The sequence below is a fragment of the Epinephelus fuscoguttatus genome, linkage group LG24 (genome assembly GCF_011397635.1).
Source record: "Epinephelus fuscoguttatus linkage group LG24, E.fuscoguttatus.final_Chr_v1".
NCBI lineage: Eukaryota > Metazoa > Chordata > Actinopteri > Perciformes > Serranidae > Epinephelus > Epinephelus fuscoguttatus.
Genome location: NC_064775.1, coordinates 2,183,552 through 2,199,194, shown reverse-complemented (window position 1 = coordinate 2,199,194; position 15,643 = coordinate 2,183,552). Strand labels below are relative to the sequence as shown.

Genomic DNA, 15,643 nt, shown 5'->3' with positions numbered 1-15,643 from the left:
GACACAGGTGGAGTTGAAGGTAATTAACATGTATGTAACGTGTGTGTGTGTGTGTGTGTGTGTGTGTGTGCGCAGGCAGCCCAGGTGGTGCTCATCGCCCTGTTCGAGCTGAACACGCCGGAGTTCACCATGCTGCTGGGCGCCCTGCCCAAAACCTTCCAGGACGGGACCACCAAGCTGCTGCACAACCACCTGAGGAACGCCAGCGCCAACAGCGGCATCAGCATGGTAACACACACACACACACACACACACACACACACACACGTATATGTCACTCACATCTCCAGATGTCTGAAGCCAGGTGTGTGTGTTTCGTTGATCTGCAGGCGTCTCCCAGTAACTCTGCAGGCCGGACGCCTCCTCGGCAGCCCAGCAGTCGCAGCAGCCCTCTGACATCACCCACCAACTGCTCCCATGGCGGCCTGTCTCCCAGGTACGCCACACACTGCACCCGGAGCCCACAGACACTAATGTCTCTGTATCAGAAGTGTGTTTGATTTGATCCAACTGGCAGCTCACCTCCATCACCACCATGTATTCTGCATCACAAGGCTCTCAGAGCTACAGCGCCCCTGTCTGGCCACAGGCAGTACGTACATACAGCCTCCCTTCAACAGAGCAAACCTCATGTCAACAAAGTACAAGCTTATGGTCATTTGCAAAAAACATTTTTGATAGCTCAAGCACAAAACAACAGTATTTCAGCCCTTCAGGCTTGATCCCCCAAATGACTCAATATATACATTAATATGCCATTAAATGTACAAAAAAAAAATACTAAATTTTACATAACATAGATGTGATGTAAATTTATATTTTTATTTTCATTTGCTCATTTATTTATTCACCTTTGTTTATAAATCCCCTCTTTATTTCTTATTATTATTTATTAAGTTTTAAATTACATATTTATTTTTACATTTAGTTTCTATTTTTTTTAATTATTTTTACATTAAAAAAATATTGTGTTTAGTTATTTATTGCTATACTATTTTTTTCTTTGCAATTCCGCCTCATTTATGTCCTTAAACTTTCTTTCTGTTTTAATTTGCTTATTTATTTATTTACCTTTGTATTAATCCCCGTATTTATTTCTCTTTTCTCTCTTTATTTAGTGTTGATTTATTTTATTAAATTTAATTAAATAAGAAATTAGTTACTTATTTTTGCATTTAATTTTTCTTTATTCTAAATGTATTTTTAAATGTATTTCCCCCCTTATTTATTTCCTCAAACTTTCTTTCTGTTTTAATTTGCTTATTTGTTTGTTGACCCATATATTTATTCCCCTTTTTATTTCTCTTTTATTTATTTTTTATCTATTTTTTATTAAATTCTAAATTTAATGATGTGTTTTTGCATTTAGTTTTTATTTATTTTAAATGTATTTTTTTATTTATTACTGCACCATCAAACTTTCTATCTGTTTCAGTTTGCTTCTTTTTAATTCACCTTTTGGTCATGAATTGGGGAAATAAGTGGAAAATGCAAAGGGTGAATAATAAATAAAATTTAGAAATGAACAAATAAATTAAAAAATTAATTTAGAGTGAATTAAAAGTGCAATAACAAAACAAAAAGAAATTCATAAATAAAAGGGAAAACAGTAATTCACACCTACATTTATTTTTAATGAAATATTAATTAATATCAAGTCATTTACTTTTAGTTTTGGCAGCTTTTATCTCCCGTACAGTTACACCTTAAATGATTTTCTGTTAATAACATTTTACAGCCACATCAGCGTTTTACCAGCATGAAAGTGAAAACAGTGCTTCTCCTTATTTTCTCACATCTGTATCTTCTCTCTGGGCTGCTCTCCTCCCTTCCTACGTCTCTTCCTCCTCCTCTTCCTCCTCCCTCCATCTCCTCCTCTTCCTCCCCGGCTGGTTGCAGTCGGCTGTGGGGTTGGAGCGCTGACGGGCTCTCCAAGTTCCCTCCTCCACCCTTCCCCTCCCCTCTCACTCCACCCACTGCCCACTCCTCCCTCAAGGCAGTGCGGCGAGCGTTCTCACCCAGGTAACCCCCATCCCCTCTTTTCCTCCTCCTCCTCCTCCTCCTCCTCCTCCCTGTCATGGGGTTTCACAGTACAGCTGTATGATGTGACCTTCCATTCTTGTGGAAAAAAAGGATGAACTAATTTGATTTTGGTGTTCAAAGATCAAGGTCTCTGTGACCTGGAGTTTGTTTCATTCTTGTGAATGCGATATCTCAATTTGTCAAATTTGGCACAAATGTCCACTTGAATTCAACAATGAACTGATAACATTTTGGTGGTTAAAGTTCAAGGTCACTGTGACCTTGTGTCAATTTTATTCTCATGAACACAATACTTCAAAAAGGTCTTGATGACATTTCCTCAAATGTGGCACAAATGTCCACTTGGACTCAGTGATTGATTAGATTTTGGTGTTCAAAGGTCAAGGTCATTGTGACCTTGTGTGCAGCTCATTCTCGTTAACACAACATCTTCTTATAGGCCTTGAAGGAATTTCCTCAAATTTGGCACAAATGCAATATCTCAGGCTGTCGAATTTGGCACAAACATCCATTCAGACTCAAGCGCAAACTCATTAGATTTTGGTGGTCAAAGGTCAAGGTCACTGTGACTTTGTATCCGTCTCATTCTGGTAAACATGATATCTTAAGAAGGCTTTGAAGTTAGCACAAATTTTCTTGTGGACTCAAAAAATAACTGACTAGATTTTGGTCATCAAAGGTCAAGGTCACTGTGACTTTGTGTCCATTTCATTCTTGTCATTCTCGACACGGCTAGGTGATTAGGAATGAAACAAATCCTCATCAGCTGACTGAAGCTGTTTCTCTTTGTGCTGTGAAACCTCTGAAACTCACCGACAGTCTCATCAGCCGTCACCTCTGCTGCAGCCGTCTGTGCCTCCATCTGCTCAAACTGTCCCTCACTCTCCATTCGCTTGTTTCTGTTTTAACTCTCTCAGGTGAGAAAACATGTCGTCAGCGTCTCTGTGCTTGACTCACCTGTTCGTCTCTACCTTTGTCCACATGCACGGCTATGCACGTGCACTGTGCTGCGCAGACAGAGCGGACGGCAGTGCTTGAACTTTGAGTTTCGGACCTTTGAAGCTCTTCTGTTGTGTTTCTGAAAGTCTGGATAGTTTCAACACCAAAATATCAGTTTGGTCCATGTCTAGGAAAGTGTCCATGACGACTGAAGCACCTTAGCGTCTGTAGGTCAGGCTCGTGAGGTTTAATCCTCCGAGATGTAAAGTTTCCTCCAAGAGTCTTCAGGGATTGTTCCAAGCACCAAAGTCCCACATGATCATGTCCTGTTCCCCTCAGACTGTAGACCCTAAGTTGCCGTAGCAGAACACGCTCTCACGTCTCGTCTCATCTCTCCCACGCTGCAGCATGCTGGAGTACGACAGTGAGAATCTGAACTCGGAGGAGATCTACAGCTCTCTCCGTGGCGTCACCGAGGCCATCCAGAACTTCAGTTTCCGCAGCCAGGAGGATCTGATGGAGCCGCTGAGGCGGGACGGCAAGAGGGACGGCATGGTGAGGACAAAGATGGACAGAGGAGGGCTGCAGCTGATGTTTGTGTTGATGATTGCGTCATTTGCATTTGGTGGGGTTGTATGTTGAAATTAATGGGGATGTATTTTTTGTGACGTGGCGTTCGTCGCCTGAAGGCATCGACCACACAGAAAGCGTTCTGCAGGTCACAAAAGCCGTTTCTTTTACTGTCCAGTCACGTTATCTAATGTCATGATGTCATCCTTTAGTCTGGAGTCGGCGCGTCCTCAGACTCCGACGTCGTTGGGGGAGGACGCACCGCCCTGGACAACAAGACGTCGCTGCTGAACACGCCGTCCCCGCGCTCCTTCGCCGGCCCACGCTTCAGAGACTACAACCCGTACAACTACACGGACAGCATCAGCACGCTGGACAAAGCTGCCCTGAAGGAGGCGCTGTACGAGGACGCTGTGGAGCAGCTGCGAGACGGTGAGACCGCAGGAGCTCAGGCGTCAACCTCACGTTGGCGTTTTGCTTTGTCGTCTTTTAAATGACCTGTTTCTTTGCAGGCGGGAGACAAGAGTGCGTCGAGAACAAGATCGTGAGCCCCAAAAGCTTCCCAGGTAAACCCACGTCACATCATCGAGTCCTTTCCACAACATGGCGTCTATTTGTTGTAACCAAAGTAACACACACGTCCTCTTCCCGCAGCAGGACCCGCCGAGCAGCTGCAGCTGGTCGGCGAGCTGCTGAAGGAGCTCTCCCAGGGCCAAGGCGGGGAGCGGGGCCCCGAGGAGCGGCGTGGGACCCTGCTGGAGCTGCTGAAAGTGGCGCGCGAGGACAGCCTGGTGGTGTGGGAGGAACACTTCAAGACCATGCTGCTGCTGCTGCTGGAGACGCTCGGAGACAAAGACGTAAGACCCCAAACACCTGTCTGATCCTCTGTGAGGCGCTCTGTAGAGAACTGTGACCCTGAACGCACTTGTGTCTCCCTCAGCACACGATCCGGGCGCTGGCCCTGCGAGTCCTGAAGGAGATCCTGAGGAACCAGCCAGCCCGCTTCAAGAACTACGCCGAGCTGACCATCATGAAGACGCTGGAGGCTCACAAAGACTCGCACAAGGAGGTGAGGAGTCGAGCGTCCACATGCTGTCTGACATCACAGTTCATTCACACACACACACTGCAGACATGTTGTGACACAGAGCTGGCATCACGCTCTCCGTGGTCTGTGCAGGTGGTGCGTGCAGCGGAGGAGGCGGCCTCCACGCTGGCGGCCTCCATCCACCCGGAGCAGTGCATCAAGGTCCTGTGTCCCATCGTGCAGACGGCCGACTACCCCATCAACCTGGCCGCCATCAAGATGCAGACGAGGGCCATCGAACGCATCGCCAAGGAGCCGCTGCATCAGCTGCTGTCTGACGTCATCCCCGGGCTGCTGCAGGTCGGACGCCGTTTGTGGTCGATACAGTAGATGTTATGAGACGTACTCTGCAGACTGAGAGCGCTAACTCAACATGGTGTGATGTTTCAGGGCTACGACAACACGGAGAGCAGCGTGAGGAAGGCCAGCGTCTTCTGCCTCGTCGCCATCTACTCTGTGATCGGAGAGGAGCTGAAGCCGTACCTGGCTCAGCTGACCGGCAGCAAGGTGCGCTCACTTCCTGTCTCTCACTGAACGATAGGTTCTTGTCCTCTGTGTTTTGTTAACAGTCCTGAGTACAGGAAAAATATAATAACATTTATGTGTTGGTTTATTTATGCATGCGCCTTTTTTCATTTATCTGTGTTCTTTTATTTATTTTTTTCAGCATTTATTTTTCTTTGATTTATTTGTATCTGTGTTAATTTATTATTTAATCTGGTGTTTATTCCTACATTTATTTATTATTATTTATGTATTTACTTAATTAATCCTGTATTTATTTAAACATTAATTTGTTTATTTATTTAGTGTATCTATTACTAGCCTTATTTAGTCATTTATTTAATATTTATTCCTACCTTTAATCATTTATTTAGTGTATTTATTTTTTATTTATTTATTTACTTATTCTGGTATTTATTTATACATTTATATTTTTTTCCATATTTTTTATTTATTTATTTATTTATTTATTCATTCTGATATATATTTACACATTTATGTATTTTTTTTCTATTCTTAGATATTTATTCAGTGTATTTATTGTGACACTTATTTATTCAATCATGTATTTATTTGTTTTAGTCCCATATCTATTTACACATTTATTCATTGAATTTTGTATATTAATTTATTTATTCCTTTATATATACCTACATTAATTCATCCATTTATTTATGTATTTATTTGTTTGTCTTTTTATCCCAGTATATTTTTTTATTTGTATATTTATACTTTTATGGGTTTTTCCTTCGTTATTTATTTATTTATTACACTTATTTATTAATTTATTCCGGTATTTATGTAGACATGTATGTATTGCTGTATTTATTCCTACATTTATTTATTTATTTTTTTTGTCTTAATTATACATTTATATTTTTTCCCCACATTGATTTATTTATTTGTTTCTGTATTCAGAGTCGTCTAACCCTCCTCCTGTTCTTCTCCCTCAGATGAAGCTGCTCAACCTGTACATCAAGAGGGCTCAGACCTCCACCAGCAACAGCAGCAGCTCCTCCGACATCTCCTCCTACTAACTCCGCCCATGCCCAGCCCTCCTCCTCATCATCTTCATCACCACATTTCATTCCATCAGACAACACAAACAGGATCATGATTTAATCTAGATGTTCTGTGTAGGAGCAGGCGCCTCCTCCCATCCAGTCTCCTCCTGCTGAGGAAGATGAGGAGGCGCTTGTTTTTGGGAGGAAGGAGGCGGCTGAGACCTCCTCTGTCAGCGCTAGAGTCATGAGCCTTAAGACTTTTATCTTCCATGGATGGTAGGAACCTCTGTCTCCTCCTCTTCCTCGCTCCTGGGACCTGAGGTGAGTCTGCTCCTTCCTCTGAGCGCAGGAGCACCCTGTGGCTATATCAGTATTTGTACTCCTCTTTAGTATCCACGTGTTTAACGTCCACTTCAGACCTGACTGTGTATTGAATGTAAAGAGCTTTGAACCATGTTCCTCCTTCCTGAACTACTGCCTCATCCAACCTGGTGGATCAACCTTAAAGGAACACGTGAGGACGTTTGAGCCACAGAGAGCGGCGCCAACGTCTTTAAAGGGTCCATCTGAACATTAATGTGTCACTGGTTTCTTAAAGTACAAGAGAAGAAGAACGAGTCTCCTTGATATAAAACATTTTAGCTTTAAAAGATCAAAATGTGAAGTTGATGTTAGTTTGCGTTGGATGATCATTTGGCTGGCCAATGATGCGAAGCACTACAGTGAGTTGATTTTGGGCCCAACGACCAGCACGAGGTTTTATTTAAAGGACAAATCATTTTACAGGTGTTAGAGGGTTTAATTTGCTCCGTGTGACGCCCATCAGGTCAATAACCAATTACAAATCTCAGTTTTTAAGTTTAATTGTAACTCACAGGGCTGGACCAAGCAGATTTAGCGCCCTGGGTGGGCTTCCTCTGGGGCCCCCGACCCTCCCGAAAAAATATAAAAAAATGTTTCATATATTACAAGGAATAAAAAATGAAGAGAAATCAACTGAAATAATAAACGAATATAATTAATAAAGGAACAACAGCTGGATGGTGAAACATTTTTATGTTGAAATCAAATATAATTTTTAACTCGCAGTGCCGGACCTAGCAAATTCAGCGCCCTGGGCAAGCTTGTGCTGGGGCCCCCAACATCCAGAAAAAATATTTAAATAAATAAAGACTTGTTATATACATTACAAACTAACCAAAGATAAAATAACAAACAAATGAAATGAACAAAGGAACAACAGCTGAATGATGAAACATTTTTATAGTGACGTAAAGTATGGTTTTAATTGTAACTTGCAGGGCCGGACCAATCAGAGTTAGCGCCCTGGGCAAGCTTTCATTTGGGCCCCCAACATCCAGAAAAATCCCCAAAACCCAAATAACAAACAAATCTGATAAATAAACAATTAAAAATGCAGTAAGTGCAAATTTGGGACTGAACAAGTCTGAACAAACGTGTTTACGTCTGTTCAATCCATCAAATTGGGAAAAAAACAGGGGCCATTTTAAGTCAGCTGAAGTCAAATGTTTTGACTCGACCAGCGGACTTCACTAAAAGCCTGAAATTGTAAAACCAGCCGCTGGCGATTCGACCTAGCCTGGAAATCCAGACTCAAATCTAGAAAGATTTTGAGTCTGGCCCTCACCGATACACCCTTCCTACCCAAGGGACGGCACTAACTGAGGCATATTAAATGCCGCCGCACGCAATTGGATAGCACGATGGCCAATCAGAGCAAAAGACAAGGTGACGTATTCATTGCACTAAGCCCCCTGTGTTTGCCGACCAGTGGGGCTAACTGATATATTATGCTTTTGCCATATACCGTCAGCAAAACGGCAAAAACGTCCTTCCTGGAAGCGAAGGCTTCTCGGGCAGTCTTCTGTTCCTCTCAAGGAAAAAGATAGTTGGCTTAGCGTTTCTTGCACAGCTAAACTGAATGGACGCGGTCCTTCGGCAGCTGCCATCTTGGCTGTTTACTTAATGTACAGTTACGTTATCAACGTAAAGTTACAGAGGTTAGGTTTGGGAAAACAAACATGGTGATGACGTACCTTAAAAAGACTCAAAGTTCACCAAGCGAAAGGCTGTTTTTTTGTGACCCATCGACCACCCAACTTGCACGACCACTCAGTAGCGCTTCCTTGTTTACCGTCATCGCCACATCGGTCCTGTTATCGCAGCCTTTTAAAGTTCGTGGGATAAGTATGAATTTGCGTTCGTTACTTTTCATAGGAAAACATATGAAAAATTTGTGAGACCAGGCTGCCAGTTCACACAGGATGTGGATTTATCACTTCCTGCCCTCTGTCTGAAATTTGCACGTCACAATAGTTACGTCAGTTTTTTCAGTTTTTTAATAGTATTACAGACACGAGTAAACAAATTTAAACAGGATAATAAACATTTTCCACTTCTTCCAAATTCCCTCAAATTTAATTTCCTGAACCGTCTTTCTTATTATTAAACTATTTTCATTACAACATATAGCCACAAACTCTGCATTCATTTTGAGATTGAAATTTAAATTCACATTGTGACGTAACTGTGATGCATAAAACTAGAAGAATATTCTCCAATTTTTACCAGTAAGACCAGTAAGGTGTTGTTGGACCAAACACATTTAAACAATGTCACTGAATAATACAACAGCTGTTAAAACTATTAAAATGTTTATTTGTAAATTAAAACAATCGTGAATTTAATTGATTTAAATGTAAACTTTACCTGATGAGCGTCACGTGGATCTGATTCGTCACCTCTGTACATATTTCAATAAATGAATCATACGGTGGATTTTTAATCGATTTCTAGTGACTCAGCTGAGAAATAACAGTTTTATGATTTTTAGATAAATGCAATCAAACCACTGAAGGACAGCCGAGATGTTTTGTCTCTGCCATCTCAGAGCGATGTGAAGCTAACGGCCCAGTCGTGTCCAAACTGGGAGTTCATTGGTTTAGATGTCTGCTGTCTTACAGGCTGTCGAGTCAACACTACTGTGATCTGTTAAGTCTCATTCCAAAATACTGTAATATATCTTATGTGTTGTATATTACACCTCAAAGGTCATTTAAAGGTCAATATCAAGGTGTCAGAGACAGTATCAGTGTAACTGCTGCTGACAGTGTGTTCTTCTGAATCAGTTGTTCCTAAATTGAATGTAAATCACTACGACCTTTAAAATGTGAAATATTTGAGCAAACGGGCAAAAATGTACGGAGGACCAAAGATGACGCAATTATCAATAAATAAATAAATAAATAAATAAATAAATAAATTTATTTTAAAAATACGGGGATTAATAAAAAAGTAAATAAATTATACATAAAATAACAAATAAATGCTGAAATAAATGCAAAATAATTAATGTAAAAATAGATTTAAATAAATGGATAAATGCATAAATTAATTAGATAATTAAACAGAACAAAATAAATGAATATATTGATTTTATTTCTTTACTTTTCCACAATTAAAATTATTTATGCATTTATTTATTTCTATATATTTATGTATTATTTTATTTATTTTGATTTTTTTTTTTTACTAATTTTAATCCCTGTATCTATTTATTGAGTTATTTACTGATGCGTTTGTCATACTTGGTCCTCTGTATGCCGTCAATCAGACAGAAGGACTGACAATCTGAATGATTGGCTGCTACTCAAAGCGAAGTGATGAATTGTGCCAGCGTAACTTAAAGTCGAGCGGACGATGAAAGAGAGCGTGTGATGTTCGGACATTAGCAATAAACTCTGAGAAATCCAGTGTGGATTTTAAACGTCGCAGCACTGTAAGAATCTGCACGTGTTCCTCCCGTGAGACGCTCTCGCTCGTCAGTGTACAGACGTGTCCTCGTGTTTTTATAAAGTGCACCTATAATGAAATGTTACTGCTGCTTATTATAACACTAACTAACGCGCCTAACAACTCCAGCGTGCGGCCGCGGCTCAACAGGAAGCCGCCGTTACCACGAACAAAACGTACTGACTGAAGTATTTAAAGTTTCCTGGTGGTTCAAAGAAACGCTACAGAGGAGGGTGACGTCGTGTTTAAGGAAAGATTTCAGGAAATACGATATGAGATGAGAATGTCGATGCCACCTTCATGTTTGGACACTAAATATGAAGCTGCCGCCTGTTAGCTTAGCTTAGCTTAGCTTAGCATAAAGACAAAGGGGGAAATTTGCACCACTTAAGTTTCTTCTTCTAAAGCCTGACAGGTCTTCTGTACTGTAGCTTGTTCAGAACCTGGTGCCAAAATGATTTCTACAACCTGAATTTTTTTCACAATTATTTTACTGTATAAGCCATTATTTAAAAAAAAGAAAGGTATTTATTTGACAAGGCAAATAAAACACAACAACAATTGGACAAAAAAGAACAAAAGAACAATTAGACAAAAATGGAAAAAAAAACCCAAATTGGTTAAAAATGGGGGGAAAAATTGGACAAAAATGAAAATAATAAAAAAAGAAAACAATTGGACAAAACTGGAAAAAAAATACATAAAATAAAACCAATTGGACAAAAATGAAAATAATAAAAAAAAAACAATTGGACAAAAAAAGAAACATAAATTAAAAACAAACAATTGGACAAAAATAAAAAAAAATGTAAATATTTAAATACAAAAAGAAAGAATAAAAAATTCAAATTCTTTGGATCCTTCAGTAAAAATAAATAAATAAATAAATAATTACACTGAAAATGAAAATTTGACAGATGGATCCCAGTGTTCACTACAGCATTTTTTCCCCCATTTCATGCTGTGTTGAGCTGCTTTTTCTTTTATTTATTTATTTTTAGTAAACTTAGATTAAAAAAATCATTGTGATCAATTTTATGCGTATAGAATAATTAAAAATAATGAAAAAAAAGTCTGATGAACAGCCCAAAGACTATCACTATCTACAAAAAAGAAACTATAAAGTTTAGCACTTATTTTTTACTTATATGCCTGCTCACTTTGTGTCAAACAGCCAGTAAATAAATGAACTTACTGAATGTTAATTTGGGTGATTCTTCAACCGTTGTAATCTTTGTGTCTCTGGCAGAAATAAGAAGATCGTAAAAAACATTGTATTTGTTATTATTATTGCACAACAAAAGGAATATTAAAAAAACAACTAAATGATAATCAGTCATTATTTTTATGATATTAAAAGTGGCCTTTTCTGTGTGGTTTGTTTTTGTCCCTGAGACGGTTTAAACATTCAACCCTGTGTAATATTGTTTCCACACTTTATGCTAAGCTAAGCTAAGCAGCTAATAGCGTCATATTTACTATAAAGACGTCCCGACCAAAAAGCCAGAAGAATTGTTGGCATTGTACGTTTCTGCAAACCACTGATTTGTTTGCAGGAACATTAAATGCTGACCGTTCCTTCTGGCGCCTGGCGTGAGACATGATCGTGGCATCCGTGTGAACGTCACTAAGAACAATCGTAGTTCCCTACACGTGTCTTTAACGCGACATGTCACCCCTGTAAAGTGAAGGATGCTGTTACTGAATATTTCCAGGCCTTATTTAATCTCCTCAGACGCACTCGGACTGTTAACGTACTGTACCGCCGCCCGTCGTCTCCTCTCAGCGTGAGAATGTGACGGCACGATGAGCGTTGACCTCTGGACTGAATGTTGAAGTCTCCTGCTGTGGCTCGTCGTCGTCCGGCGATCGGCCACTGAAAGTCATCTCCCTTTACTCTTTGTACAGTGTGACTTAAAACTACAACTTGGAAACTACGTCCGCATGCGCACTTCCTGTCCAGGAATCTGAACATGTCGCCATCGAGGCGACTCCAAATTTACAGCCGTACTTTGATTTCCTGTGCCTTTGGGTGTAAACTACTAACCTGTACTAACACTACAACTCGCTGCGTCTGACGCGCTGACATCAGACGCAGTGATGTCACTGAGCTGGTGGTGACATGGCGACGCCGCTCACGGTGCATGGCTCCCGTTTGTTTTTGAGTTGATGAGTTTTATTTCATGCTCTACGATATTTATGTTTTCTCTTTTCCCCGTGTATGACTGTACATATATTTACATGTTTGGTTCTCTTTCACCCCGATAGAACTTTACACAACTTAAAAATAAACAGACTTCTACTGACGTCTCTGTCTTTGTTTATCACAACAACAACATTTATTTATGTTTACACAGCTTATAAATAAACTATCAGACTTCTACTGACGTCTCTGTCTTTGTTTATCACAACAACAACATTTATTTATGTTTACACAGCTTATAAATAAACTATCAGACTTCAACTGACGTCTCTGTCTATTTATATCGAAAGGTAGGTAGGTAGATTATTTGGGAGGTACGTAGATCGAGGTAGACCAATAGGTAGATCAGTAGGTAGGTAGGTAGATAAATAGGTAGCTCTTTGGGGAGGTACATGGATCGATAGGTAGATAGATCGACAAGTAGGTAGGTAGATCAATAAATCGGTAGGTAGATCAGTAAGTCAGTAGATAGATCAATAGGTAGGTAGATCGTTTTGGAGGTACGTAGATCAAGGTAGATCAATAGGTAGGTAGGTAGGTAGCTATTTGGGAGGTACATGGATCGATAGGTTGGTAGGTAGATAGATCGATAGGTAGCTCATTGTGGAGGTAATTAGATTGATAGGTAGGGAGATAGAGTGATAGGTAGATCAATAGGTAGCTAGTTGGAGAGATACGTAGATAGATTGGTAGGTAGGTAGATTGATAGATACCTCTTTGAGGAGGTACATGGATCGATAGGTTGGTAGGCAGGTAGATCAATAAGTAGGTAGGTAGGTAGACTAATAGGCAGCTCGTTGGAGAGACACATAGATCGGTAGGTAGGTAGGTAGATTGATAGGTAGCTCTTCTGAGAGGTACATGGATCGATAGGTAGCTAGATCAATAAGTAGGTAGGTAGATAGATCAATAAGTAGGTAGGTAGGTAGATCAATAGGTAGTTCATTGGGGAGGTACATGGATCGATAGGTAGATAGATCGACAAGTAGGTAGGTAGATCAATAGGTAGATAGATCAATAGGTAGGTGGGTAGATGGACTGATTTTACTTTTACTGCTAACTACATGAAGCTGTTACGTTACCTACATGAGGGTGAGTATACTCAAGTACTTTAAATACTGATACTTTATTACTTTAACTACACAAAGCCTTTAATACTTAAGTACTTTTTTACTGCTGATACTTTAAATGAAGTTGTTAACACTTAAGTACTGTTACCTAATACCTGTGTACTTTAACTACATGAGGCTGAGAATACTAAAGTACTTTAACTACATGAGGCTGAGAATACTAAAGTACTTTAACTACATGAGGCTGAGAATACTACAGTACTTTAACTACATGAGGCTGAGAATACTACAGTACTTTAACTACATGAGGCTGAGAATACTAAAGTACTTTAACTACATGAGGCTGAGAATACTACAGTACTTTAACTACATGAGGCTGAGAATACTAAAGTACTTTAACTACATGAGGCTGAGAATACTACAGTACTTTAACTACATGAGGCTGAGAATACTAAAGTATTTTAAACACTCATACTTTCACTACACAAAGCTGACGATGCTTCAAGTTTAGCTTCAGGACTTTTACCTGTCGTGTTGTTGTTCAGGTACTTTTACTCCAGCAGAGTATGTCAGTACTTGTTCCAGTGTCTGTGTGGCTCCTGTGGTGGAAACTAGAGACGTGAACTCCATTTCCCAGGTGACCTTGCAGGATGAGTCCCAGGTGTTGTGTATCAGGAGTCATCAGTGAGACAAAGGTGTGTGTGTGAGCAGACTCTGCACAGCAGCTTCACCGTCACACACACACACACACACACACACATTCACATCACTGTGAAGGTCATCTGAGAGGTTGGTCATTTAATCTATTGAATATTTACATGTAGTTTAAATAAAGCTGTTGTGTTTGATCTCCTGACTGTAGGTTCACTCACAGTGGAGTCAGATTTTAGAGAGTGACCAGCAGATGGCGCTCTGTACTTTCTCTCTGCTGTGATGTCACTGCTCAGGGTTATTGATGAACTATGGGTAAATATGTCCCTTTGACAGATTCTCAGTGTTTCACAGTTTTAATGTTTCTGATTTTTATGTCTGATTTGGACACGTTTTGGGCAGATTATTTCCTGTGTGTGACATCATTTTTAGCAATTGTCTGTCTGTACTGTCTCATATTTTAAGTTCCATTGTTGGAAATGTTTTCATAAATCTGTCTGTGCAGCAGAAAGATGCAAAAACTACATTTGTAACTGAGGTTCGGCTCATTCTGTTCCACTGGTTCCCAACCTGAGGGTCCTGGCCCCCCACTAGGGGCCGCCAGAGCCTCATGAAGGGCTGCAAGGCCTTCTTGATTTGAACAGGTGTAAGGACATTTTCATGTAACATATTCATGGCTGCGTGAAAAACGAAATCAAACTGTAGATTATTATTGAAGATATAAACTTAAAGTGTATTTATATGATTCAGGATGAGGCTGTTGAACAGAGAGTGAAGGCTCTGTAAATATCACCTGTGATCAGAGCTTTGCCTTGGCCTTATATTGGGAGACCTTTCTGTGCTTATACAAATGAAATGTAATATACCAAGGAGAAAGATAATGAGCTCAGACACACAAAACGACCACAAAGAGACACAAAACACCTGCAAAGAGACACAAGATGACTAAGAAGAGACACAAAAAACTGATAGACATAAAACAACTTCAAAGAGACACAAAACGACCACAAAGAGACACAAAACACCTGCAAAGAGACACAAAACAACTACAAAGAGACACAAGATGACTAAGAAGAGACACAAAAAACTGATAGAGACATAAAACAACTTCAAAGAGACACAAAACAATGACAGACACACAAAATGACTTAGCAGAGACACAAAACAACCACAAAGACACAAAATAACTGCAAAGAGACAAAAAACAGCTACAAAGAGACAAAACAACCACAAAGAGACACAAAATAACTGCAAAGAGACAAAACAGCTATAAAGAGACACAAAGAGACTTTAAAGAGACACAAAACAACCACAAAAAGACAAAAAAATAACTGCAAAGAGACAAAAACAGCTTTCAAGAGACACAAAACAACCACAAAGACACAAAATAACTGCAAAGAGACAAAAAACAGCTACAAAGAGACACAAAATAACTGCAAAGAGACAAAAGAGTTACAAAGAGACACAAAATAACTGCAAAGAGACAAAAAACAGCTATAAAGAGACACAAATCAACTGCAAAGAAACAAAAAACAGGTACAAAGAGACACAAAATAACTGCAAAGAGACAAAAGAGTTACAAAGAGACACAAAATAACTGCAAAGAGACAAAAAACAGCTATAAAGAGACAAATCAACTGCAAAGAAACAAAAAACAGGTACAAAGAGACACAAAATAACTGCAAAGAGACAGAAGAGTTACAAAGAGACACAAAATAACTGCAAAGAGACAAAAAACAGCTATAAAGAGACACAAATC

The 15,643-nt window shown here is 39.8% G+C and overlaps 1 protein-coding gene across 18 annotated transcripts in view; it reads left to right on the top strand.

Annotated features, from left to right (window-relative positions):
- Nucleotides 1-11,151, top strand: part of LOC125884802 (CLIP-associating protein 1-A-like) — a 74,425-nt gene extending 63,274 nt beyond the window's left edge. For 12 of the 18 annotated variants that reach the window (XM_049570020.1, XM_049570021.1, XM_049570038.1 and 9 more), the window contains 11 exons: nucleotides 76-228; nucleotides 330-436; nucleotides 1,900-2,022; nucleotides 3,390-3,537; nucleotides 3,765-3,984; nucleotides 4,065-4,118; nucleotides 4,207-4,409; nucleotides 4,493-4,621; nucleotides 4,733-4,939; nucleotides 5,030-5,146; nucleotides 6,097-11,151. In XM_049570020.1, coding sequence (XP_049425977.1) covers nucleotides 76-228; nucleotides 330-436; nucleotides 1,900-2,022; nucleotides 3,390-3,537; nucleotides 3,765-3,984; nucleotides 4,065-4,118; nucleotides 4,207-4,409; nucleotides 4,493-4,621; nucleotides 4,733-4,939; nucleotides 5,030-5,146; nucleotides 6,097-6,180 — 1,545 coding nt within the window. In that variant the 3' untranslated portion in view covers nucleotides 6,181-11,151. The remainder of the gene's footprint in view (nucleotides 1-75; nucleotides 229-329; nucleotides 437-1,899; nucleotides 2,023-3,389; nucleotides 3,538-3,764; nucleotides 3,985-4,064; nucleotides 4,119-4,206; nucleotides 4,410-4,492; nucleotides 4,622-4,732; nucleotides 4,940-5,029; nucleotides 5,147-6,096) is intronic. The other 6 variants (XM_049570032.1, XM_049570031.1, XM_049570028.1 and 3 more) reach the window with 2 other exon arrangements.
- Nucleotides 11,152-15,643: the final 4,492 nt, after the last annotated feature.